This window comes from Coturnix japonica, chromosome 4, assembly GCF_001577835.2.
Source record: "Coturnix japonica isolate 7356 chromosome 4, Coturnix japonica 2.1, whole genome shotgun sequence".
NCBI classification, from domain to species: Eukaryota; Metazoa; Chordata; class Aves; order Galliformes; family Phasianidae; genus Coturnix; species Coturnix japonica.
The window spans coordinates 53,763,086-53,790,319 of NC_029519.1; the positions used below are offsets into that span (position 1 = coordinate 53,763,086).

At 39.4% G+C, this 27,234-nt stretch overlaps 2 protein-coding genes across 7 annotated transcripts in view; one reads left to right on the forward strand and one right to left on the reverse strand.

The window, feature by feature from the left end:
• The window catches only part of RAP1GDS1 (Rap1 GTPase-GDP dissociation stimulator 1), an 81,094-nt gene extending 75,833 nt beyond the window's left edge, over nt 1-5,261 (forward strand). For all 6 annotated transcript variants that reach the window (XM_015862105.2, XM_015862106.2, XM_032444550.1 and 3 more), the window contains 3 exons: nt 631-757; nt 2,172-2,300; nt 4,595-5,261. In XM_015862105.2, coding sequence (XP_015717591.1) covers nt 631-757; nt 2,172-2,300; nt 4,595-4,722 — 384 coding nt within the window. In that variant the 3' untranslated portion in view covers nt 4,723-5,261. The remainder of the gene's footprint in view (nt 1-630; nt 758-2,171; nt 2,301-4,594) is intronic.
• A 2,779-nt stretch (nt 5,262-8,040) lies between these two features.
• The window catches only part of TSPAN5 (tetraspanin 5), a 76,335-nt gene continuing 57,141 nt past the window's right edge, over nt 8,041-27,234 (reverse strand). The window contains exons 3-8 of the mRNA XM_015862134.2: nt 21,786-21,932; nt 19,946-20,116; nt 17,985-18,110; nt 14,149-14,196; nt 13,902-14,018; nt 8,041-13,335 (exon numbers count right to left, since the gene is read on the reverse strand). Coding sequence (XP_015717620.1) covers nt 13,270-13,335; nt 13,902-14,018; nt 14,149-14,196; nt 17,985-18,110; nt 19,946-20,116; nt 21,786-21,932 — 675 coding nt within the window. The 3' untranslated portion in view covers nt 8,041-13,269. The remainder of the gene's footprint in view (nt 13,336-13,901; nt 14,019-14,148; nt 14,197-17,984; nt 18,111-19,945; nt 20,117-21,785; nt 21,933-27,234) is intronic.

The window sequence follows — 27,234 nt, forward strand, 5'->3', positions numbered from 1 at the left end:
ATCTCAGAATTGTCCTTTCCTAACCTGCCTCATATTCATTTATTTTTTATTCATTTTCCTGCCTACTTCTGAAAACCTTTTTATTCTAGTATACAATTTCTATTAAGTAGTGGATATAATATTTGTGATCTCATCTCTCTGAACATCTGGAAGAAACTGAAAATCCATGGAGAGATGAAGCACAGGGAGGGGTGCCAACATTATTAAACTGTATTCTTGTATTTCCTTATCTCAATTACACAGTTTTTTGGGGTGGGTTTGATAAACTGCTTTCAACAAGACAACATAAAGGGAAAAATTAATAACATAAATTAATAATCTTTGAACACCAGCTAAGTTCAAACACAGCACAGGTTAGGCAACTGAAATTATAGATGGTAAAGTGGAAAAGAGCAATACGTGTCTTAAAAGTGCTTAACTGGCTTGGTTTAATAAGTTCTAGATAATAATTGCAAAGTTAGTGGCAGATTATTTGTAGGCTCAACCGCACATACATTTTCATGCAATGTGATTAAATGTGCATATAGCCAGTGAGTATCCACATTAACTTTGTTTAAATGCAATATTTAATGTTTAAAATGTTTAAACTTCAGTTTTATGTAATGCAGATTTTTGTGCCATTTCTTTTAGGACGTAATTAGGACGATTGTACAGAGTGGTGGCATCAAGCATTTAGTAACCATGGCAACCAGTGAACATGTAATAATGCAAAACGAAGCTCTCGTTGCACTGGCACTAATAGCAGCTTTAGAGTTAGGTGAGTATCCCAGCAGTTAACACTACCTGTGTTCTTTTCAGCCCGCGCTCAAAAGAAATCCTATAGGCAGAGCGCTGTGAGTTTATTTTGCAATGTAGAACAGGCTGCTGCTTTCACCTCCCTTTTTGTAGCACGGAAATAGATGGCAATTCATGCAAAGAAATAGGCAAACAATAAGTTTATGCCGAAAGTTGATATTTGCTGGTATCTACTTCTCTATTCTGATAGGTGATCACAGAATACAGAACAACCTCCAGGAGATTTCAGATAAAACCCAACAGTTAATAAAATTGTAATTTGGAGTACAGACTGTGACTGAGGCCTGTGTACACTGAAACAGTCAGTCCCCTCTTGAGAGGACTTATCTGAAAAAAGCTTTCACTTACCTAATCAGCAGGAGCTACAGAATACATACAGAGGTGGATGAGGCCCCAAAATATGTCTAGAGTTGCCATATGAAGACAGAGATGATTACATGCTTCAGCTTCATAGAATGGCTTAGGTTGGAAGGTAACAAAAATAACCAGTTCCACTTCCTCCCACCATGGTCAGGGCTGCCTCTCACTAGATCAGACTGCCCAAGATCCCATCCAACTTTGCCTTGAACATCTCCAGGGATGTGGAATCCATAACTTCTCTGGGCAGCCTGTTCCAGTGCCTCACTGCCCTCTGAGTAAAGAGTTACCTCCTAACAAGTAACTTAAATCTCCTCTAAGTGGGGGCTTAATTTGTACTGTTTGTTTGCTTATTAATTAGTATAATGAACTAAACAAGTACCACATACTTTTGTTTTTGATCTCATCTCTTGTCATTGTGTACCCGCAGAATGCTGCATTCAACTTCCAAATCACTGCCAATTATTTCTTTTTTACTGAAAGGAAATGATATTTATGTGAATTTTCTGACCCTTCAGACATCTAAAGGTTTCAAGCCTGAATTCAGTATATTTTCTAGAAAACTTCAGGGGGAAAAAAAATCATACTCTGATCTTGCAAAGCCTTTCACAGTGTTAACAATAGACCTCGAGTTTTCCTACTGTGGAGTCAAGATTTCCCCTGTCAATATTAAATTCAGGCAAATTTTCTAAAAGGAAATTCAGGCAAAGTCTTCTATGCTTAAATGTTGCAAGTGCTAGCCTAAGTAGGTAGAAAGCCAGGCACATTTTCCATCAGCTCACTGTACATTTAAGATTAGATTTTATCACTGAACATAGTGATTGTCTTCTCAAGCAGTTTGGCTATTTTGCACTTTTATAGCGAGAGCTGTGATTCCTATCACCAAACCATCCAACCTGTTCTACTGCAGCACCAGTTTCATTACCAGTTAGAGATCCATGTTTCCATAAAAGGCTGAAACACAAAAGTATCCAATGAAGCACCAATTCCAGTTTCACAAGTTTTCACTTGTATTTCAGTCACTGCTGAAAAGGATCTTGAAAATGCTCAGCTTGTTCAGATTCTACACAGACTGCTATCAGATGACAGGAGTGCTCCAGAAATAAAATATAACTCCATGGTGCTGGTCTGTGCCCTTATAGGATCTGGTGAGTACTTGAGAGGGACTGCTTTCCCAAAACAATTATATAATTAATCTTTCTGTAGATTAAACGTAGGGCACGTGCAAATGTGCAAATACACTGAGACCAGTTCTCCGTTTACTATGAGTGTTCGCAGAATGGCTCAGTTTACTGTGACACTTTATAGGGTCTAGAAAAAGAGGCTGTTCATTCTGTTTTGGATATTAACTACAGAAATCAGATTCTGGCTTCTGCAGGAAGCTCCTGGAAATTTAACAGGAAAAAAAAATGAAAGACATTTTAAACTGTACAGTATTGGGCTCTCTGTGCAAGCACATGGATAACAAGTTAATTTTCGCCTTTAGCTGTAAGTTCCCTGTAACTGATGTATGACGGCTGGTTTGCTGTTTTTCAACTTACACAAGTAAAATTAAGTGGAAGAGAAGTTTGCAAGGTACCTCTTGACTTTAAATTCCTCCAAGAATTGCAGGAAGTTTAAAAAGATAAGAAATACTTGCAGAGACACATACAAATGAGAACTTAGTACAACATGTTGATGTAGTCCTGCCCTAGGAGGGATCCTCACTCTCCTTGCTAGGAAGGGTTCTTCCCTTGGCAGCCCAAGCATGCTCCAGGCACAACTGACTTTGTGGTGATAAACAGGAGGTGTTCCAACATGTGCCTCTGCTGGAAGTGCTGATGCAGGGAACGGAGCACATTTGATCTTCAGTTAAGGATTCAAGAAGTGGCTACATTTCTTTCACTCACTGTGATGTTCTTATGCGCACTTACAACAAAAACTGTCACCCTCAGAAGTTTTGCCTGACCCTTGCATTTTCATTTCTCCAAGTCACGTCACCTGCAAGATTGACTGACAGTGTTATTTAAAGTCAAACAACTGTCTCGCTATTCCACCAGAATAAGGGTGCAGTCTTCCCTTGTTTTTTCAGGGTTATCCAAGTGGCAGAGATTGTTCTGCCACCACACTGTAAACTTTGCCTAGACATGAGGCATCTTGGCATTCTCCCAGGGAGCAGACAGCACATTATTGCAATGCACAGCTGTGAAGAAGTCAGAGCTGCTCCAATGTTCAGCCCTGCTTCCTCATGAATAGACCCGTGTAAAAATAGCCAGTATATAAGAGCAACAACTGAGCAACTCTGGTATTAAGTTTTGTTTACGCAGCAAGTCACAGCAAGCTCCTCAAAGGCAGTTCAGTAACACTGCTTATGCTTGATGATATCTTAGAAAGGGGAATGGAAAGTGCCTGCACAGCCTAAGCACCCAACAGCTTCACTGACACTGCTCAGTATATACTGGTTCCCAGGTGCACAGCAGCATGAGAGCTCCCAACACACAAAGACAGGGATAACTACAAGAAAAAAAGAAAACCCAGTGAAAACGTGTGAACAAGAAAGTAAGAAGAGAAAGAAATGCCCAAGAGTGTTGTAAGGAAAAGCCGTAAATACGCATAGCATATATAGCATAGCTAATCTGAAACAGCTGGTTGGAATTCCTCCTGGGAAGCTCAGGGATTAAGCCCCCAGCAGCACCTGGGAAGCAAAAAATACATGTAGGTGTTTGTTGCTGAGTGAGTTCACTAGAATGGACTAAACAGGACATGAAACAAAACCAGCTGCTTTGGCTCTTAACTGTGGGAAGTCTAGAGCATAGGGCTTTGAATAAGCTCCCTTCCTTTCCTTTCTGACATCAAGTAGAATGCTATCCAGGATAGGAACCATGAAATGGCCTCAAAGTTTCAAGTCAAACATAAATGCTGTATATATACACATAACATTACCTGGTGTGCTGTACTTGTGACAAGTACAGAGCTGAACTGTAAAATGGCCACCTACCAGTGATGAGGTGGTGACATATCCTCTTCACGCTCTCACAACCAGCCAGAGCTGATTTGATACAGACGAGCTATGCAGTGAACCCTTCAGGCGAACTTGCTCACTCCATCAAAATAGTTTAAGGAATCAAACAAAAACATTCAATTAAAAAAATTCTTAAGCATCTTTTTTGGAAGGCATTCCAGGTAGATTTTTGTAACTGTTATGCATAGTTTGCTATGCAGAAACTTCATCCTTCATCTCTACCTGAAATATGGGGGTCTGTGCAAGCTCAAAGCCTCAGAGATTTCCTCTATTCTTAAAAGCAATTCAAAACAGTAAATAAAAAGATTACATTTGTGGGCTTATACAAATACAATGGGCACGGGGTAGTGCTGACACTTTCCTAAGTGCTTCACACCATGCTTTGCTGTTCTCTTGCACATCTCATACAAAGAACTGTTTCTCCTACCATTTCTTTTCCAGAATCTCTCCAAAAGGAAGTGCAGAACATGGCGTTCCTAGAAGTCGTATCAAAACTCCGCAGCCATGAGAACAAAACTGTTGCCCAGCAGGCCTCGCTAACAGAGCAGAGACTTGCTGTAGAAAGCTGAGGAAGGTCTTGTTTTCATTGCATCCATCACAGATTCCACCTTCATCCTTTGTCCTGCTGTCGCTCCTGCTATGTTTTCCACTGTATCACTTGTGCATGCGTGTAATGTCCCCACACAAATTGATGAACTGCTGTAGGTACCCATCCAAAAAGGTTTCTAAAAATTCATAGGTGGTGTTAACATGAACCTGTCTCCGCCCGTAACTGTTCTACTTGTATTCTTGTTGCTTGGGCCACATAGTGGAATGTGCATGTTGTAGTCCTATGATGATGTAAAAGTGGTACTACACAATGACTCTTTCCTCACACCCCCCTAACTGCATAACAATGTACTACTAAATTAGGGACAGTACAAGATGCAGCAAGTCCAGGCTAGTGCACTGACTGTAGGATTAAGAAGTAAATCTAGCTCCATTTTTGGTGCTCTGAGGAGGCAGGTTTGAATGCAATGTACTGCTGCTCATTCACTGGTCTTGCCTGTTAATGTCAAACTCGTGGTACCTAGAGGTAAACAAATAAAAATTTCAGTGCTTTCACTTATCCTGTGGTTTGTCCTTTTTCATACTCACTCACACAAGCTGTGACCGTACCAACATGTACTGCTGAAGAGCCCTTCTTGTTCCTGGCTCTGTCCCCAACACAACCGCTGACTGCCTTTCAGCTGCAAGAATACAAAGGAAACAATTCCAGCCTCTTTCACTGTATATGCTCATCCAGAGGCACTGTGGTTGTTTAACAATTGTGGGTTTCAATGGCAGTACACAACACAACCCTTATTCCATAAAGCCATGTAGCCACAGGTGCTGTTGGGCTTGGTTGGGTTGGGTGGGTTTTTGTTACTATGTTTTGGGTTATTTTTAGATGGATTTTAAAAAGCGTATCTTGCAGCAGCTTATCAAGATGGGTTGGATCTCTGGAGGTCCTTTCCAACCCCCACGATTCTGTGAAGAGAACCCCACCAAGTAAGAAACACATGCATTTCTCCTCAACTAAGTAAAGGAGAATTCAGCGCTCTCAGTTCTATCTTCAGTCTCTGGCTCCTTGCTTATCAACACAAGTCAAACCTAGAGCCTAAGCACACACGTGACTCCACACCATGTGGTTGCAAAACACAGCTTTTGACCATCTCAAATTCACTGCTAGGCTCTGTGAAATCATTGGGCATCCCACACTGTGATGGAAGATGCCACTCATGCCAGAAAATGAGTTGTGCACAGAGGCTGCGTATGAAAAGAGAATGGACACATATTTCAGTTTGTTTCAGATTTGAGACTGTACCAAAACCCAACAGATGCTATAGGAGTACTCACACAAAAGATCAAATTTCACATCTATTTAATCCAGTACCAGAAAGTAACTGGCAACTATCAGTAAAATGCAAAGAAAAAGCCTCAAGTACCAACTGTACAAGAGCCTCTTATTAAAACAAACAAACAAACAAATTCAAAATACATGTTAGTATAGCTAGCAATAAAGCCACCTCCAGAACATATTGCTGTGGACACAGATTACAGCCCTATAACACGAGGCTGTGAATAATGCAGAACTTCTACACTGGTAAATGCAGCCCGCATGTTTACAATCACACTTAATAGCAGGCTTATATGAGCCCAAGTTTTCAGGCATGGAAAGAATTTCCATTAATTCCAATAGATTCCAAAATACATTAGATCATTTATCAATGACTTACCCAGTTCTAGATTCTTTATTCCTTTATACACTGGCATAAACCACAACTGCTCACATAAGCAGGGCATAAAAAAGGAGTGACAATTCCCATTCACCTTCTTGTCTATCTGGACTTCAAGTTAAATATCAGACATTTCCTATTACTGAATTTTTATTAGAGATACTACCGGCACAGCAAGCATAAAGGCCAACAGTGATACCCTTTAATTTTCAGATGGTTTCCCAGGACAGAATACCAAGTGACTTACACTTCTAGATAAAGACCATGCTAAGCCTGCACAAGTGTGAAGATGGTTTTGTGTTATGGCAGAAGACAACTGAAGAAACTATCTGTCCACAAAAATGCTGCATTGATCTGAGGCAGCCAGCAGGACATTTCTATGTAGTTGGCAAATCATATATTCTCTCAATCTCTCTTCATTAGAGAAACAAGACCTAAGAACAGTCAAAAACACAGCACAAAATAAGGCCAGGTTTATGATGTACTTTGGTGTTCACATCTCTTAGCCCACAACAGGACTAGAAAGGAGCACGTGCACTGGGGCAGCACATAACCTGTCATAGCCAGAAGCTGTCACAAGACAAATGATCGTAATCATTTGGCCCAATTCATACCAGCTCTCTGATTCAACCAGATCAATGAAAGATGACAAACAGCTCACCAGCCCCTAGAAGTTCAGAAACTGTACTTCTTGGTGAAACTTGTGAGAAATGCCTCTCACAGAGCCCCATCTGCCAGAACAGACCTACACATTTGCACCCAGTGCAAAATCTTGATCAAGCCAGGTGCTGCCAGTACTACTAAAGATGGAGGCAAGATTTTCCACTGCGGAAATAGCGGTGGTAAGTACTTTAGGGGAATTGAATCAGGGCACTGACTTCCCAGGAACATTTGGTTTTGTCAGTCTGTTTTCCAAAGTGCCTCAAACCAACTATACTTATTACTTATCACAAAACAATGCAGGTTGATGAAACACTGTATTTTAGAGATAGTGAACTGGATTCGCTTTCCTTACGGCTTTTGAAATACTAAGTTCTTTCCCCTTATTTGTAAACAAGTCCAATCATTACACATGGTTACCTGTTACCTGCACAATTCAATAAGCCAGCCCTCACTACTTTTGTTTGGAGATATTACACTTAGAAAACTTAAATTTCCACTTCCCTTGACAAACATCTAATGCATGACAAAACGCTATACCCCTTCATTCTGCTCCCTGCAGAGATCTCAACACTTCATGGTCACTAAAATGACTGTGGTGGGAGCTCCAACAGCTGTACTGACCAGCAGCCACAGCAGCACGAAGAACACCAGTGACCTGTCAGAAATAAACAGAGCACATTTGTTAGCTACACTTCAGTAACAGCTGATGCTAGATGCGAGTTTTCTTCTTTTGAGGATGTGTGTTGAGGTATTAGATTATTACTTATTTAATAGCAGCCATGGGCAGCACACAACATGTCTCGTGACTATCTCAGAATGTAAATTCTATGTGCATGTGAGACCCTGGGATTTATTTTCCCTGCCAGTTTGGGGGAGAGAAGAGGGTGCCATTTCCTCAGAGGAGTTTTGCCTGAAATTTGTATCTTCAACATTAAGTGCTACACCAAGAGTACACATTCACAACACCATATTTCACGCAATTTTATTTATAAAATTGTAATTATCTAACAAATTGCATATAAAATGATTTACTTCAAGTAAATACAGAGTACTGCACAACTATTAAAACTATCGTGTTGTCCATCGTAAGTGTATTAAAACATACCTAAAAAAAAAATGCATCTATTAAAAAACAAAAACCCAAGAACACAAGTAGCATGACCAAGACCACTTTCAATAGCTTAAAATGAATTACCAGGAAGTTGTATTAACTTCCTAAGTATACTCCAGTTACATCCATTGAGATCAGCATGTGATACAATACCACAGTCTACTGCTAAAGATGACAAGTAATACATATGCACCTGATCTATGCTTTTCTCCTAGACCAAAGATAACCAGTCTGAAATCAGATAACTAAAGTTCAAGTCAAACTCTACTGGGCATGCAGTTCTGTTATACCAATACTTTCAATCAGTAAATGTAGTTGGCTTTTACAATCAATTTTACATCTGATTAAAAAAAAAAAAAAAAAAAAGGAACACAAGAATACATTCGTATAAAAAGGAATGATACATAAAGGGTAAATATCAACACCTTTCCTTGTGCCATTGGATGATCCAAGCACAGAGATCCAGTTGGAACTAATCTAGAAAACACTTCTCAGAGATGGACCTGAGCCACAAAACCCAAATCCCATCCTCACCAGAAATCAAGGCAGCAATAGGTCCATCTCTACTGAGTACACAGGATGAACATGAACATACATACAGATGGAGCTTCTCGTCAACAACTTTGTATTGCTGAAACACAATAGACAGCTAGTAACGTGGCATGGCACACACTCCTGCATGATACACGCTAGCAGTGACAATGTTGCTGAATGTTAGGGGAAGAAGATTTTTCTTAAAGTGGCAAATTTTGGTAGGTAGCAGATCAAACAAGGTAGATTCCTTTGTTTGCATTATACAGTTTTGCTAACAAATACAGACACTCTCAAAAGCTTCAGAGAGAAAACAAAAATAGGAGAGAGCAACTGGAACCTTTACTAGCTCTTGACGCCTGTTGAGATTTAACCCCCACCCCACCCCCCCAGTCATTTGCAGAACTATCGCTACAGTGCACCCAAATGGCACATGTACAGCAGGAAAGGAAATGGAATTAAGAATACACATGAGAGTTTCTCTTGTAACCAGCAGTGTTCATCAGAATCAATTTTGCCAAGGGCATCTCTAATGAAGTAAAAATGCAAATTAACATTCAGGACCACAGCAATTCAAATAGCACCATGCTTAGTCCTGCCGCAAGTGATGTTTGCCTCCCAAAACTGGTAGGGGGCCCTGACTCTGATACTCCAGTTTACAGTCTAATTCTATTCTCCTAATGCCAAGTAGCAAAGGAAAAATGAAAGGGAAGTCCTGATATTAACAGAGCTTTCCCCTCTGAGTACCTGCTGCAAGTGAGCCCGCAGACAGTAGGTGGCAGGCGACTAAAGAGCTTCTGCCTCACCGACAAGGCGAGGTACAGCACAAATGGCCATTTGCTGCGCTCAGGTTCGGTCAGTGAAGTTGCACGGTGGATTATCTTGTTTGTCAGTATAAACACTTCAAGGGTGAAAAGCAATCATGTGCAAGAATCATTTAATCTGCATGCTGCTATTTACATTTCAAACACTATTTACACAGCAGAACCACAATCAGCATCCCTCTCGAAGGGAGAGAAGGCTTGTAGGACAGAGAGCACTTGAGCAACATCTCCACTGCTTCAAACTCAAAGGGATACAATCAAAATTATGGATTTTGAAACAAAGATATCTACTGTCTACAGAAACAAACACATAGACAAACCAAACACTTGTTCATTAGGTATTAAAAGAACATACACATAAGAAAAGGCTTGTGAATATGGAGAGAATTTAGAAAGCAGAGGAGCAAGAATTGTGGTGCCCTTTGCTAGGGTTCAGTGGAGAATCCAAAAATGGCTTTAAAATCAGGGCCATCACCAAAGCAACCTCTAAGCAGAAACACTCCCATCACATAGGAAGCTCACAGCAAACAGCTGTCTCATGCTCCATGAAGAGCCACAAGCATCACAACAAAGTTTTAAGCAACCACTGCAAATTAAGGAAAGTTACACCAACCTCTGAACTCACCCACTAGCACATCAGACAAGCTAGAGATTGCCAAAAACTCGTACTGCCTTATCTTATATCTTATTGCTTTGGAAAATGAGCCTATGTTGTTGTGCTCTAGTTGTGCTCACATGAAGTTTTTGTAAGGTTTTCTAGAAAAAAGCTTGATTGATTTTGGTAGGCTCTGACCATAATGGATTGACCTCCAATGCTTCCCACAAGCTTTCCAAATTGGATACCTAAGCTGCCAGTTGCTGGGGCATTTCTAGGACATCTAATCCAATCTGTAGACAGAAATGTGGGATTTAAATGTGGGATACAAGTAGGTAATCCTGAACATTCAGTGTTCATCCATCAAATAACTGCAAAAACCAGAAAAGTTATAGGGAGCTATGGGGGGAGGGAATTAACATCTGCAGCAAAAAATACAAGGCCTAGAAAAATATAGTGGTTTTTTAATAAGAATGGTCACTCCGGGACTCACAAGATATGTTGCACATTTGTGAGTACTTGTGCAAATACTGATAAAAAGACTTGCTCACCTCAGATCATTTACCTTCCTATCAGCCTGACACTGCCAGCACACATCCAGCAGACTGGAGCTCAGAGAACAGCACAATGAGACAGAAGGCCAATACAGTACAACCGCAGAAATTCAAGTAGAGGAATGGAAGTTGTCTTCAGAAGCCCATAGCAGCAACAGCAGTATTTAAGATCAGTGGCAATAAGGAATGTTTCTGTAATACAGACTTTTTCTCTTTTTTTCTCAAAGCAAAGTGCTGGGTCACAACCAAAGCTCTTGAGTGAAGGAGTTATTTCCTGAACCAGACTTGCCTGACTTCTCCCCACACCATTTCATCAGTGCAGCATCATAGGTGCTGATGATCTGTCTGTCTTGCTGCTATCAGGCAAAATGGTGTGTCTCTTTGTGGGAAACCAACACTGGTAACTCCTCAAAATGAGGAGTGACTAAGAAAAACATAACACTGCGGTGAGGTGGAACCAACTTTATTAAGGACAGTGAACTATAATCACTTGCAAAGGCTTAAAAAAAAAAAAAAAAAAAAAAAAAAAAGAAGAAGAAAAAGAAAAAAAAACAAAAAAACACCTCTGAGTCATGGCTGGCCTTTAACAGCAGATACCGAAGGATATGGAGGCTGCCTGATTCAGAGACAGTCATTGGGAGTTAACCAGAAGAGAATGAGGTAATACTGACAGACAGAAGGACCACAGGACTTTCTGTAGCATCTGTGGATCACCAGTGTGCCCAATACCAGTTTTTGGATGGGGGAAAAACACAGTTGACTAAAGCACAGAAAGGCAAAATATGCAAGGGTACATGTAATCTTGTGTTTAAGATTCATGGGACCAGAAAAGACCTTAATAGGCCACCAGAGCAGCCTCCTGTCCATCCCCCACAGGGACACTTAAGAAACAATGCATCTACTCCTTGTACTCCTCAAAGAGGTGCTACACACCTTTTTATCACTGTTTTACCAAAGCAGGAGCAAAGAGCTCATAGCTTTCAGGGCTTATTCTACAGACATTGAAAAAGGTAATAAAAGAAGCATAATTTGTACAAAGTGCAATGAAACTATCCAAGTCTGGGTCAGGTTTGTAAATTCACTATTAGTTTTGAAGAACAACAAATCAAACTTTAAGGTGGAAGGAGTCTGATCTGATTCTTCTTCCACTATTTGAGTTTGATTCCAAATTTTGCTCCTTTGTCCATTTCAAGAGTATGTGTCTTGGCTGATCCTAATGCACATTTCTATTTTAGAACTTTTATTCCATTGCTTCAAGATTTTTTGTTCTTGTTGTTGCATTTTATCTTCAGAGCAAGGATTTGTCCACTGGAAGTAAGCATTTACTCCGGTAAAAGCTGTTCTCTCCAAAGGAATGGAATATGATCTTCCCATAATCACATGCATTTACCAATAAACAAGTTTGGATTAGACTGTATTAAAACATATGCACAGATTTAAAGCACTGGAGCGTCACAGATTCTTACTCCACAGCTCATGCAAGTGAAAAGAATTGAAGAAAAAAAAAAGAAAATCAAAAGAGAAACACTAAAGACCAAGAAATTATCTTAAAAGAAGTTTTGTACAAGTATATCAAAGCATAATATTAGTGAGATCCCTAATATTAGTATATTAGGTTACACTAAATTCCAGAGAAACAAAAGATTTAGCCATATCAGATACATATGCTTTGATTTTTTTTTTAAGTTAATATATAAATCATTTTTTCGAATAATAATATTCACTTGGACCCAATATCCACACTGCTTTCATACATTTATACAGTTATATCTCATTCTTGCCTAAGGTACGGCAGCAACTAAAGGCTCCACAACCCTTGTCTGACAAATATAAAACTCCTTTCCATTCACACAAGGGCGGAGAAAGGAAGAAAGATGTTGATAAAACTAGGCAGTTCTCCCTGCGAGCTTGCTGATTCCAACTTGAAAGTACTACAGGGAGATGGCTGGAACCTTGTGTAAAAGGAACAAAAAACAAAAACAAACAAAAAACCAACCACACCAAAAAAGTAACTTTCCCTTGTTTTAAAAACAGTTTCATTTACTGTACAATAGATGCATAGAAAGTTGTTTCCTGCTTGATGAGTTTAGGCTGTAGCTATGTTTATCTGTGAAAATAAAGACAGTTCCTTTACAGAGTGGTGAGGTGAGTGACCATCTCAGGAATACTTGGCAGCTACTAAGAGCTCATGACATGAAGAATAAACAGTATATCCACAGATTATAATGATGCAACTCTGTCCCACTGAAAACACCAATTTTTAAAAAGTGTCCACTTGTTACTCAGGATCAAGAATACAGTAGAGATTCACGGCTCAACAGCTTTCAAACTGGTGGTTTAAAGCAAAAAGAACAAAAAAAGAATCGTCAGTGAGCAGCAGATTTTAAAGAGCCCACTCTTCTCATCCCTACCCCAAAGAAATACGAGTTCACTGCAATATCAGGAACTTAAACTTGAGACAGTGTGGGAGAGAAGGCTTCCCTGTCACCCATGTCCATACAGCTTGGTGTCGGAGAGACACACTGGAGGTTTCAGAGGGTTTCGGTTGTCCAGTGTCTTGTTGTAGTTACTTCAGCAGTTTTACCAGCTGGCTCTGACAGCCTCAATGTCACTAACCAAATTCTGGGCTAAGCAAATCCCAAATATCTGTAAGAGACAACAGTTTATTCATTTGGAGCATTGGACAACTCTTTCCACACAGGCAAACCCCTTCAGTTATACAAAACTTTGATAGGAAAACAAGCAACAGAAATTTAGACATTAACACTAAGTGTTGGCAGAAGAAAGTATTGAAAAACTCCTGTAACCCTCATCTTTTTATAGCATCGCTGGGTTCCAGGAAATTGAATTGTTCTGTATTTCCTTCACAAAAACAACTGTAAAGGTATTCCATGGCTCATTTAAACATCACAAACTGTAGATCTGTACGGGCTAAAAAATCTCTCTCCAATCTTTAGCTAATACAGTGTTGATTTTGACCTGTGAACAGCTGAAAAGGAAAATCTTTACTGACAAAAATTAAGTGCCTCTTAACACACACAAAAAAAGCCTCAAGCATTTAGCACACCTCACTAAAATCTACACAGCTTATATCTCTAGCTGAAACTCATACTGTATTTCCAGTTCTCATATTCAGCCCCCACCCAGCACCTACATGTTTTATTTCTCTGCTGTTCTTCTATGCGACCCATTACAAGGAACATGGCACTTACCTGCAGTAATGCTATCCCAATGAATATACCAGCAACTATGGTAAGATTGTCCTGCAACCATTTCTCAAATTGAGGGACACAGCCTTTAGTGTAGATAACAATCTGCTGATCAACTTCCTGTCAGGAAAAAAGGAAGAAGAGAGGTAGTTACATTCAATTATTCTACCAGTAAAATAAACTGTTCTTGCCAGAGGGATTCAGATTCTTAGAACACATTAGAAGAAGAGGGGAAAAAAAAAATGCTTACTGGTTTTTGCCTTGCATCATAGCCACACTGAGTATTAATAACATCTTCCTAGGAAAGAGAGACAAACAGGAAATAAATGAGTGAAAAATTTCTCCAAAGCAACCTGTCCCACTTCACCAGAGCTGGTTCTGTATGTAATAATACAACCACCTCAGTGCTGGTCTTCACACTACTTTTTAAAAGATCCTTCTTCTCTCTTTCATTCAGTGCTGTTAATTATTAGCAACAAACAAAAACAAGGTGAAAAATACTTTCAGCACAGTGGGAAAACCAGCCCTCCACCTGAGTAAACCCCACATTCCATATGTAAGCATCAGGAAATCAAAGCAAAGGGATTAGGATGCACCTGCTTAAAGCAAAAGAACTTTCCACTCAGTCATGAAGAGGTAAGGAGCAGTTCTGTTTGCAGAAACTGCAAGTTCTTGCAGGATGTCTGTAGAAATATATATAGTACCTAGTTCCTTTCCAAAACAATAGAGGAAAAAGGAGAAATGGGTAATGTTTACTAGTGCCCATTCTTTCTTAAGGGATCTTGATACCAATGGGGTACTACTGCCTCTGCTTCAGCACTCTTCAAGCACCTCCAGCAGGCTAAGACAGACTTTTCCTACTGAACAGGTGCTACACAGTGGAAGCTGAGGCTGACTGTACTCTGTATACATAGATATTTCACGGCAAAAAAAAAAAAAAAAAAGCAACTAATTTGCTGCAACAACAGCAAAATATTAAGTTACTAGTTCATATCATAATGGTGAGCAGAAGAAGTTGCACAAGGAAATCAGAAAAATCAGCCAGTATTAGCTAGGTGTACTGAACATCACAATTTAAACAAATTGTGGGAAGTTAGAAACACAGTCAGCAGAGGTAGATTTTAAATAACAGCCATACAAAGAAATCTCCTGTTAGCACTTAAGCTCCCCTAAGCATTTTTCAACTTCTCAGGAAGTACATCAACAGGTACCAATCCTGCCAGTTGCCCAAGCTGAATTCCCTCCATGCACCCTTAGAATCTGAGTAATTTTTATTCTTTAATGAGATGAATTCTCCTGTTCTAGGACCTAGAATATCAGAGAGCCCTGCACTTCAGGGCTTCACAAGCAGATAAGATTCCAAGAGTTCCAAAGAGGGTTTTTAAGCTTTTTTTTTTTTTTTTAAACTTGCTTTATTACCAATATCTTCTGTCTTTAAGCTCAGGATCTGATAACTGAAAGAAAGTGTGAAGAATGAAATGAAAATATGCCATCTTTTCTAGGCCTTGCCTGTAGAAAAACGTACAACATTTCAACTTGTTAAACTATGAAGTGAACTAGAGGAGTCTAAATTTGTCTCAAAGGAGACTTGCTTTGGCTTAGCTTAGACTTACCATTTCCTGATTTAAGCTAAACTAAATGCTACACCAAAAGCAAGTCCTGTTCAAGAAAGCATGCACATAACTTTCTGCATCAGTTGAACACTGAACTTTTAATTCTAAAAGACACAAATTTGCTTTCCTATGGAATAAATCTGCGTATATCATTGCATACAATAAAACTGTCGCAGCTTGGTTACATTTATATTCATTACATGCATTAGGCAATCTTTATTTTAAAGGCAGTTACGTGTACTGCTTCTCTACAATGAATAAGAATGAGGCTTATCTTAAAATTTCTGGTTACCTCATCACACTCTAAGAAAATGAATAACTATATACACAGACAGGAAACCTTAGCATAGATTATATATTTATAGGATTACATGGTAGCACTGTCACTGGTATGGTTTTATAACAACTATATTTTTATAACTGGGTTGTGATGAGCTCTGTGTGTGGGTGAGCAGACTGGTGAACATTAGGGGGAAATCCTAAGCTTAAGAGGACGCAAGGAAATGGCTGCAAGTTGTAGCAGAGGAGGTTTAGATTAGACATAAGGAAAAACTTTTTCTCTCAGAGAGTGGTCAGGCACTGTAATGGCTGCCCAGGGAGGTGGTAGAGTTACCAACCCTGGCAGAGTTCAAGAGGCATCTGGAAGAGCTACAAGATATGGTTTAGTGACTTGTGGTAGCAATGGTAATAGGAGGACAGTTGGTCTAGATGATCTTGTAGGTCTTTTCCAACCTTGCGATTCTATGATTCTAACATGCTTTCCATTTTGTTATAATACTTTGTTAAGGCGTATGAATATTCCTTGTGAATATTTAAACAAGTTTGAAGATGCATTTAACTCCAGAGGAACCAGAAGGCAGCAAGCGCAAATGGAAGGCTAAGGAGAATAAAAACTGAAGTGATTAGATGCCAGAGGAGTAGCTGCTTTGCATTAGCAAGGCAGGAAGCACCTGAGCTGCCTGCTGGCAACTCACCTGATTTTAGTTAGTGCTATGGACTCAGATACTCAAGGAACTAGAAGTCCTTCCAGGTGGAGAAAAACCACCAGACACCTCCAACTCCCCTACTAAAACAGGTAACCTAAAATGGGTCACACAGGCAAGTGTCCAGACAGGTCTCAAATATCTCCACTGAAAAAGACTCCATGACCTCTCTGGACAACCTGTTCCAGTGCTCCATCACTCATTCCATAAAGATATTCTGCCACATGCTAGTATGGAACTTCCAGTGTTCATGTTTTAGGCTATTACTCCTTGCCCTGTAACTACACACCACCAAGAAGAGCCTGACCTCACCCATTAGCCTCCCACCTCTCTTCAGATGTTTATAAACATTAATCAGATCCCCACTCAGTCTTCTTTCCCCCAGGCTAAACAGATCCAGGTTATTCAGCCTTTCCTCACACAGGAAATGCTCCAGACTCTTAATCATCTTTGCAGCCCTTTGCTGGACTCCTTCTAGGAGATCCCTGTCTTTTTTGAACTGGGGAGCCCAGAACTGATCATAATATTCTAAATGTGGCCTCACCAAAACAGAGTAGAAAAGATCACCTTCCTTGACCTGCTGGCCATGCTCTTTTTAATACACCACAAGATAGCACTGGCCTTCTTGGTCACATGTGAATGCCATCTCTACCCAGCCAGTGATTACATCATAGAAGGCTACCCCTTGGTGAATTCACATTGACTACTTCTGATAACCATCTTCTTTCCAATTTCTTGGAAATGGCACCCAGAACAAGTTGTTCCATCACGTTTCCATGAACAGAGGTGAGGATGACTGGTCTTCAGTTTCCTGAATCCTCCTTCTTTGCCCTTTTTGAAAACTGGAGTGACACTGGCTATACTGCAGTCTTCAGGCACCTCTTACGTTCACCAAGATCTTTCCAAGATGACTGAAAGAAGTTCAGTAGTAACCTTTGCCAGCTCCCTCAGTACACATGGATGCATCCCCTCAGGGTCCACGTACTTGCGTGAGTTGATTTTGTCTATACGCTCTCTGACCAGCTCCTTCTAGACCAACAGAATGTCTTCCTTTCCCCAGACTCTCTCTCTCTCTCTCTTACCTCCCCTACTTCTACATCATCACATCACATCAATGACCTTACAGTTGTTCTTTAAGGCAGCAAATGAAGTATCACGATAACCAAAAGCTCACATCCTTCAGCTCATTACGGACTTCTGCTTTTTATACTTGCTAAAATTAACACATACATTCAGCCAACCTTGTGCATCTCTCATTCTAATGAAAAGCAGCAAACATGAAAAGCATACAGTGAAGACTTAAGTTAGTTCAGGATTTTTGCTGGTAGAAGAGAAATTAGTAGTTACACTGTGCTTCAAGTTTACAAAACAAACAAATAAACAAAAAAGATGGTAGAAAAGTTAAGATCACGCATGACTTCCAGACAAATCTCATACAACCATTTAAAATTGAAAAGCAGACCCCTTCTACTCTCTTGACTGTGACTTACGGCAGGGTCTTTAGTGCAGCAAGAGAATGGCACACCACAGCGCTCTCGACTTGCATTGGAATCTGTGCAATTGAAGTAAATATTAAGGTTCCAGTCATCAGCTCCAAAAGCCCCACAGCACTGCCACTAGAACACAGAAAGGAGAGCCTTTTGACTTTCAGTATCAACAAATCTCAGCATTAAAACATGTATAATTGCTGCCAGTTTCCTTCTATCTTTCCATAAAGAATCCAAGTTTCCCTCATTTAAGTGGAGAAAAAATTAATTTAACTGATATGCTAAAACCAGAGTTGTACAGTCCTAGAAGCTCAGGCCCCAGGGACAGTATAGTGAAGTGTGATATTCTCCCCAGTCTAATGTGCCATGAGTTCTTAACAGACCTGATTGGCACCAAGTGCTGCACTAGTATAGCTACACCGTTGGCCAGTTTGAAGGAATCTTGGCTAGGCTATATACTAGTCAGCATGGATTCAGCATTTACTGCACATCACAGACTGCACGAGTAACCCTTAGCTGAAGGAAAGCAGAATCCTTTAAAAAGTAGACTCCAACTGTTACACTCAGTCTCTGGTTAAAAAAAAAAAAAAGCTGAATCTGCAAAAAACATACTAGATTTCAATGGAGCCCTGATGGTTTATAGCGCTTGAGAATACAGCTCAAGGAACCCATCTATGTCAATTAAAAACATACTAATAATAAATAAATAAATCCAACTAAGCACATTTGAAAGTGTTGGGAATGACAATTCTCTCCCTCTGGATGTAAACACAGTTCCATCTGCATTACCAAAAATACGCTGTCTTCAAGTCTCATCTCTCCTAGCTGAAAAAGCAAGACGCTCTCCAGACTCGTATTGCCCTAACTGTCAAGAGTGCTAATCCAGTTATCTAGTGCCAGTCTACTGCAAAACTGGATTATAGCTTTTTGGTTTTGTACATATGTCCCACTGCTTTCAGATCTCTGGCCTTCTTCAAACTAGAAAAGATTCAAATGGAGCACAAGGATTCACATTCTGTTAGTCACTCACTTGTCCCCCCCAAGGTATATAGAAGCAAACCAAACACTGAACAACTTTATTTGCAGAATATATAAAAATAAAGAGACGTAACGATTTCAACCAACATTTAACAATGCAGCTACACAGGGCCAAATTCAATGTGAAGTTCGTAAACCACAGACTAGAAGAAAGTACTGGAGCAAGAATGTACCAGCAAAACGGCTTGTGTGTGAAATCCAGTGCTCAAATCCTTCACATACTGGCAAATCTGAACCTATACAAGCATGTGCATCTGGCTTCACTCTTCCTTCCCCTTCAGGTGCTGCTGGAGTGTCTTTTAAAGATTTCTTCTGAGGACCTTTGGAATTGTCCATTTCATTAGGCTAGGCTAAATACATTAAGGCTTCTTGAGATAGAACACTGCAGTCTCAACAAGCCCCCACATCTGTCACTCAGCAGAGTAGTGTAACACCTCTAATGTTGCTAAAATATCACTAACATTCAATTCATAACTGAATAAGTTTCCATCAAACTTAGAAAACTGTGGGGGTTTTATGGTGTTTTGTTTTGGTTTTTTTGTTTTTTAAACAGAGTGATAAGTTCCTACAAGAAAATATTTTGAAAACAATCCCCCCTAAAGTATCTTTATAGACATATACAAATATGCTCCAACAATCTGAACACAAAAGTCTTACTGTAACTAGTCAATTTGACATACTTATCTTTAAAAGCCTTCATGAATAAATCATCCCAACTCTCCACTGTAATTGCTTTGCTAAATAATACAACAAGAAATAAGACACTATTCACAGGTACTGTGTGTTTGCAGAAGTTCTGTAAATATGACAAGAATTACATTCTAGAATATTTTTGTTAGTCCTTGAAGAAACCAAACAGAAAGTAACAAACAGAGAAGGTACTTCATTAAAGCAAGCATTAAAAAAATAAACATAGTCCTACTCACATATTCCTGCGTAAAGTCTATGAGGTTTTGCAAATCAATGTCATCTCGGTATGCTCTGATGTTGTTGTTTATAAAGAAATACAGCTGGTCCTTGATCCAGTCTTTGAAAACAAATGCTAGAACCCCAGCAGTGAGTTCCAAGAAGAAAATAATTCCAAGAAACACAGAAAACTATGAAGAAAAAGGAAAACACTAAGATTATTTTATCATCCAAAAATTTATTTTTCAAGGCTCACAATTATATCTGATGGTAAAGCCGTGTCTCTTTCAGAACAAACAACATATTCATGTGTCATAGTTTTGTAACTAAATTAAAAATACATCTTTTTTTCCCAATAGATCTGTAGTACAATTCTCTTAATTTTATTCTAGCAAATAATAAAAATGCCAATGAACACAAGCATTGGCATCTAGAGCAGGACATTTCACTGGAATTTCCAAAGAAGCCCAATATTGTTTACTCTAAATTTCAACAGAGATGGCCACCTGCCAGGCTCTTTGAAAACTCATATAAAATTCCTGTGTAGGCACTCCCATTTTCAAAGGCACTGAACAACAAATAGAACAAATTAAATGCTGTTTAAGTGACCTTCTCTTTAGAGATCTTCATTGGTAAAACTTTGCCTAAGTGGGTAAAGCAAAAATTGCTAACAACAGAAATTAATTAATGACTGAGTCAGAGAGGAACGTCTATGGAATGACTCATATCCACATTAAAACCAAATGAGGCTGTGATGATTAATGCAAATGCAATGGATGCCAAAGGCATTAGTAACGATCTGCCACTTTTTTTTAAGCATCTCTACTGAGTCTCTACGGTGTTTTAAAACATGCAGAGGTCCTCATATACTGGAATCCCATCCCTTTTGCAACTGTGCCTTTAAGTCTCATTTTAATATGCTCTCTGTGTTTGCTCAGATGCATTTTTAATTCCTCCGTCAGCTGCTGTATAGGAAGCTATTTCTGGTACAACAGATGGGTACGCTTCAGAGAAGATGAGACAAAGAAAGAAGAGAAAAAAACCACTAAAATTTACAATAGCTTTTCTTTTCTTATTTATTTATTTATTTGTTTGTTTAATAAAAGTAAGAAGAGAGCAAACTAGAGCTATCTCAAGCTGCTTCATAAACGGCTCAGTAATCATCAACCTCCTCCTGCAATACAGTGCATCAAGTGGGAGCCAAATATGCGACCTGAAGGCTTATTTTTCACTGGAAACCTTTTTGAGTATATACTATCAGTTCACAGTTATGCAGACAAACACTATCCTCGCTAAACTCAACTATGGAAGGTGTGACAGAAGAGGAAATTATCTTCATTTTATTCTGAATCTTAAGTTTACATATGGCAATGAGGTCTTTTCACATTAGCTATACAGTACAGAGCCAAGTCTTATCAGCAAGCAATGCCTTCCTAGCAGTCCTATCTCTTCTGTACCATGAGGGAAACTTGGTCAGCTAAAATCACATGGTTCACATTCAGTGATTTATTATACATTTCTCGTAATTCACAGGCAGCTGGTTATTGACTCTAAGTTCAATTCAGGCTCTTAGTGACAGGAAGGCAAAATGTTAGGCTATACCCGCATGAAAAGCAGTAGTTCCATGTTATGATTCTTACCATCAACAGCTCTAAACATTAAAAAAAAACAAAGCAGGAACAGTAAACAGCAAAGATTAAGATCTATAAAGCTAATCAAAAGAGATTCAGAGAACAGTACTCTCACATCAGTAACACCTTCTGCTCCCCAAAAGGCCTTTTAATATCTTTACATGGTTAAGCAGGAATACCAAACATGACTTTCACCATGCAACCACTGAATGTCACAGATGTTACTTACAAATTTGAGAAGAAGGGTATTTTCTCTCAAAGCTCCAATGCATCCTGCAAATCCCAAAATGAACATAACTCCTCCCACCACTAGGAAGAGCCAGACTGGATCAAAACCACCCAGGTCAGTGATGGAAGAGATGTTGGACAGCACACCCTGGGAAAGAAAAAACACCGAGAGATAAAACATGTGGTCAAACTTTCTGTTGTAAACATTCAGCCTGCATTTTTCTTTTTAAAAAGGTAGAGATTTAAAGCAAACAAATGCTCTTGAGTACAACAAGAAAACAAAATCTTCGCATTAAACAGAGAGACAAAAGAGGTGATTATGTTCAGTATTTCTGAATCAATGCAAGGGAAGAACAAAAAAACCACTCTTCTAGAGTTCTCTGCAAAAAGTCAGATTTAGACATTTGAATAAAATTTATGTCCATTTTATTACCCATGGGGAGATGGGCTTTGGGTATCATATATGTTGTTCATATAAGCACAAACTTACAAATGTTATAATAGAAAAAGTGGTCAGTAGCAAGAAAAAACTCTTAAATTTAGCCTCAGTATTTTCATGAGCTGACAGAAATTAGAACTGGGCTTCTCAGTAAATTGTAGTGCTTGGCAACAAATTTTATGTTATATTTTGACAATTTAGATATCACGCTGATTAAAACTTCAGTCACATACATGCCAAAACCTCACTATGTAAGGAAAATATGGCTACTGTCTAATTGGTTAACAAAATGAAACACTGAAATAGCTGTTAAGTTTCTTAGTAGGACAGAAGGCCATCTAAAGATGTGCCTGAGGAGATGGTATGCACTAACTTAGGTTACATTTATCACATGGTAAACTACACATGCTGTATTTTAGATACAACAGTCAGCACAGCCCACTTACAATGCCAGCAGTCCCTTAGGTACAGAGCTTGGGTTGTCATGTCAGGAGTCCTGAGAACCTGTTTTATTGATCTGAACACATTTTAGCCAGTTTGGCTTATGTTGAAAACATGGGCCATACCAAGGAGCAAATACAAAGTCTTCCTTATTCCAGTGAGTTTGCAGAAAAACAGTTACAATCTCACAAAGCCTTCTGGCAGCAAAAAAGCTGAAGCATCACTGTTCCTCCCTTTAGCTCCCTTGTGTCACAGGCCAACACAAAACACACTGCTGCAGTGGACGTTTCTTCATGTGTTCCTCCAAAGAAGCCTGAACGCAGACTGTGTTTTGGACTACTGCTTTCCCTACTAACTCCTGAGTCGGCTATGGCTTGAAAAGCAACAATACATATCTTCTCTACTGCTTCTCACCTGCAGATTTCTTCTCAAATTTTTCATCATTTTACTTGTTCCTGTTCACATCTACTTTGCTTCTTTTGCTCCCAGAACAGCAATAGTTTTAAGCAATGTTATCATAGCATCATGTCCAAACCTTGTTAGTAACACTGTTAACAGATAACTCTTCGTAATTGTAGCATTGGATCCTTGATTTTGTTTTTGAATACTTACTTTGAACCACCCATAACACACAGTCACACACCCGGTACCTCTCATACAGCACATCAGTCTGCAATCACTTCCATAATTTCCCAAAACAAAACTGACACTGAGTAAATTGGAAATGAAGACAGTCCATAACACTTTTTATTTCTGAATGACAGACTGGATAAAACAGGTGACTGAATTTCTGCAGAGCACACAGCAAGGAGCCTTGGAAGAAGCCAGAATACTATAAGAAAAAAAAAATCCCCCAAAAAACCCCACAACCTAATTCTAACTTACAAACAATAAACAAGAACACGAGTTAACAATCTCAGACTAGATTTTCCTCCTGCTAGAGAATGCAATACCCCCTGACAGAGGGATGAAAAAAATACATTCACTGCTTTCCTCCTACAGTACATACAGTACTAGACACTGTCATTCATTACAAAGGCAAGAACAAATGTGATGTGTAATATAACACAATGCTGCTCAGACCCAGTATTGCTGTCAAAGCAGACCAGTTAGTATGCCCCTTTTCCTAAGTAACCAGTGATGAGATGGTACAAGTCAGACTGACTTGAACACTTAACAGAAGTTAATACTTAAATCAATCTGTACATAATTTTTCCACCACTGTTTCTTGATTACATGAGCTGTTAAAAAAAAAAAAAAAGATACAACTTTCTGGCTAAAAGTAACAAACAATAAGCAGCAAAATCTAACACACAAACCTCTGAAAAAGGCATTGTTTGCGATGTACACAAGTCAGGAAACACAAGTTCTACCCAAGGAAAAGATCTGTTGTAATGACTTCCAACCAAGTTTGGAAGTCCTTTTCTACATTTTCCTCCATTGCAAATTGAGAATAAGTTCTGCCTTAAGCAAAAGCTACCCCTAATTGCTTTTAACCTTCAGGTTCTGATTGCTCAGTTCAGCTGTGATATGATGTTTACTGAAGTAAAACAATACAGGCTTTATCTACCATTGTTTGCTACCCTTAGAGAGCACCTTTATGTGCATCTTTTGCTAGTCCACATATGGCAATCATAAACTGAGCCTGGATAGACTCCAAGTAATACAGCACAAAGCACACTGTGTAATTCTGATTTGTGTTGTGTGCTGTCTGCACATGAATCTGAAGTTATTAGTATTCTGGAGATACCTCAGGATATGCAGTTTTCAGAGTGGCTTTGGCAATAAAACAATTGCTAGCAAGAGGAATGACAAACAGACAATGCTGCGTGCTTACATCTAGACTTCCACAGAGGTAGCGCTCTGGGATAAGTACACAGGTCTCACAGTTGCCAATTCTGTTTTCATCCCATCTTCAGCCAAAAGCAGAAGGAAACATGTACAGAGGTGACTGAGCAGAGGAAGAGGAATCTCATGAGATAACACTGCTTGCTCCAGTGACACTCTAAATTCTCAGGGCTACCAGTCATGCACGGAATATATGGCGATTGTTCGCCAGCTCATCCTTTCCAAGGATGAAAAGCCTAAACACAGCACCTGTAAATCTTTTAAAGTTGGGCTCTCTACAAACAAAAAGGATTTTTTCTCAGCAGCACTACTGTAGAAGTCCAATCTCCACCACAAAACACATAAATATTCTGGCATCTAGCAGGAAGAAAAGCATTTTTATAAAAAAAAAACAAAAAAAAACCAAAAAACCTATACTCACACATCAAAAGTACAGTAATTTCTGGGCTACACACACAGCACTTCTTTGTTAGTTTAGATATAAACCTAATCTTTACTTGGCCGTAAGCACACTGTGCAGAGCCACACATGCTAATACTTTTCTTGTACCAGTGGCACAAATCCAGGGCTCTACTGTAGTCCCACAAGGAGACCAGCAGGACGTGCTCTCTGGATGAGCTCCAGCTCATCTGCTTGCTCTGTTCCTCCACCCTCAACTGCCTGATGTACATTTGAATGTTGAGGTTCTTAGTCTTTTTATCCCCTGTGAGTCACTATTTGTTAGCAGTTATAAAGGAGCAAAATCATCATCCATAAATGAAGTACAATCAATAATGGTGAAGTAATGAAAAAGTTGCTTTTATTTGTGAAGCATATCTGATTTTGGTCAGTGGGACAGAATGACACAGGCTTACAACTGGAAAGACTGACATCATACTCACAACCCACCCCACACTTGGGAGAAAAGTCAAATGAAACAGCAGGACCTGCTCCTTTCTCCAACGAAGGAGTGGTGGAGAGGCACTGGCAGTGCATTCTGCCCCGGTAAAAATACCAGTTCACCAAGCCCATCAGAAGCTCCTGATGCCCTTTCTCTTGTACAAGAAGGTGACTCCTTCTTGTACAAGAGAAGACCAAACCATTTTAAGAGAGAGGCCTGAGTCTAGTGACCAGTCCTCTGTTGACCCGTTGCTTTTTTCACATGGCCATAGCTGTGCACCCTACAAGCTGGATCTCATGCACAGCTCAAGGCAAAGCAAAAATACCAATCTTGAAGACAGTTATTTGATAAGATCTCTCCCGGTATTACAGCTGCAGTTGCTTGCTTTTATCTCATCAAAAAAGATGAAGAACGCAACACTTGGTTCCACAAGGATTACGGTCGCACTCTCGTTGCTTTCTCCATCCTATTACAGAGATTACTAGGACCACCTATACCACTTTCCAAAGCCAGATCTCTAACTCCAGCTCCAACCTTTGATATTTGATGCATATTTATATTAGCATTTCAGTTCATTTAAAGGGACTCCCCATAAGCTATGCTTTACTTCATATTAACAAACTTAGACCATACAAACTAGATTACCGACAAATGAAGACATTCCTCTGTAACATACAACTTGTGCTCCAGACACTAGGAGGCATTCAGTCCATGCAATCACTCTAGAATAAGCCTGAAGAAAACAGTAGCACACTCAGCAGTCCCCATTATAAAAAATACCCCAGTGAGCCATAAAAAGAAGAAATCAACGCAAGTAGGATGGGAGAACTCAAGAAGAAATGCACAAAAGTATTTCAGATGCAAAAAAACCACTAAATTTATCTGCTGCAGAAACACAGAAAAACAAACAGGGTGAAGAAGAAAGCAAGCAGTCAGAAAAAAGGTTCAGCAATACAAGACCTTCAGAAATATTTCTTCCCTGCAGCCTAAGTATTACCTTTCTACAAGCCTGTCTGCAGGACTTAGAAATCACATGGGAGTGATTTAAGAATGTATTATTTTTCTAATTGCCATGAAAAAGTAAAGTTTAAAACTTGAGATCCAGACCAAGAGCGCCTATTCACCAACAGCACTGTGCAGGCACATATATGTACCATATTGGTATTCCAAACTCTGTAAGTTGGCTTCTGAGCTGACTTACGAGAAAACCTTTGAAGCTAAATTTAGTCGTGAAATCAGCCTCTTCCACTTATCCCACTTCATTTCAGTCAACCTTGTAATGAACTAAGGCTAATCAATAAATTTTGCATAGATCTAAACATTTTTTTTCCCATTTCCATTTTAGAATCTCTGCTTTTACAGCCTCCTTCTTAAGGCAGATTCCAAAACCTCAGTACTTTCCCTCTAAAAGTTCCCACTCTACAGTCCCCAAAAGCCTCAGAGGACATAAAAGCAATTCATCACACATTCTCACTGTATTTGCATGTAAATCTCCTGCAGGTAGTAAGAGAACCACAAAGTTTGTTTTCCTAAGTACCTACTGGCATCATACCATGAACACTGTCAATGAGCCTTAAGACCACATTATTTAATATTCACAACCAAGGAGGGAAGTAGACATTTTGTACAGGATTAATTTGCTTGTAAAAGACAACAGAAAAAAATTGCTTGAAGTGGTTTAAAAAGTTAGTGAAATATAATGACCGCATATTTTTTTCCCTGCTGCTGAGCAAACACAGTGTAAGTTGCTTGGACTTGGTACAGCCTCTTTATATGCTAACAAGCTGGGGGGAGGACGAAGGAGGGGGTGTCAGCTGCTCAGTGGATGAAGTTTTTTTTCTT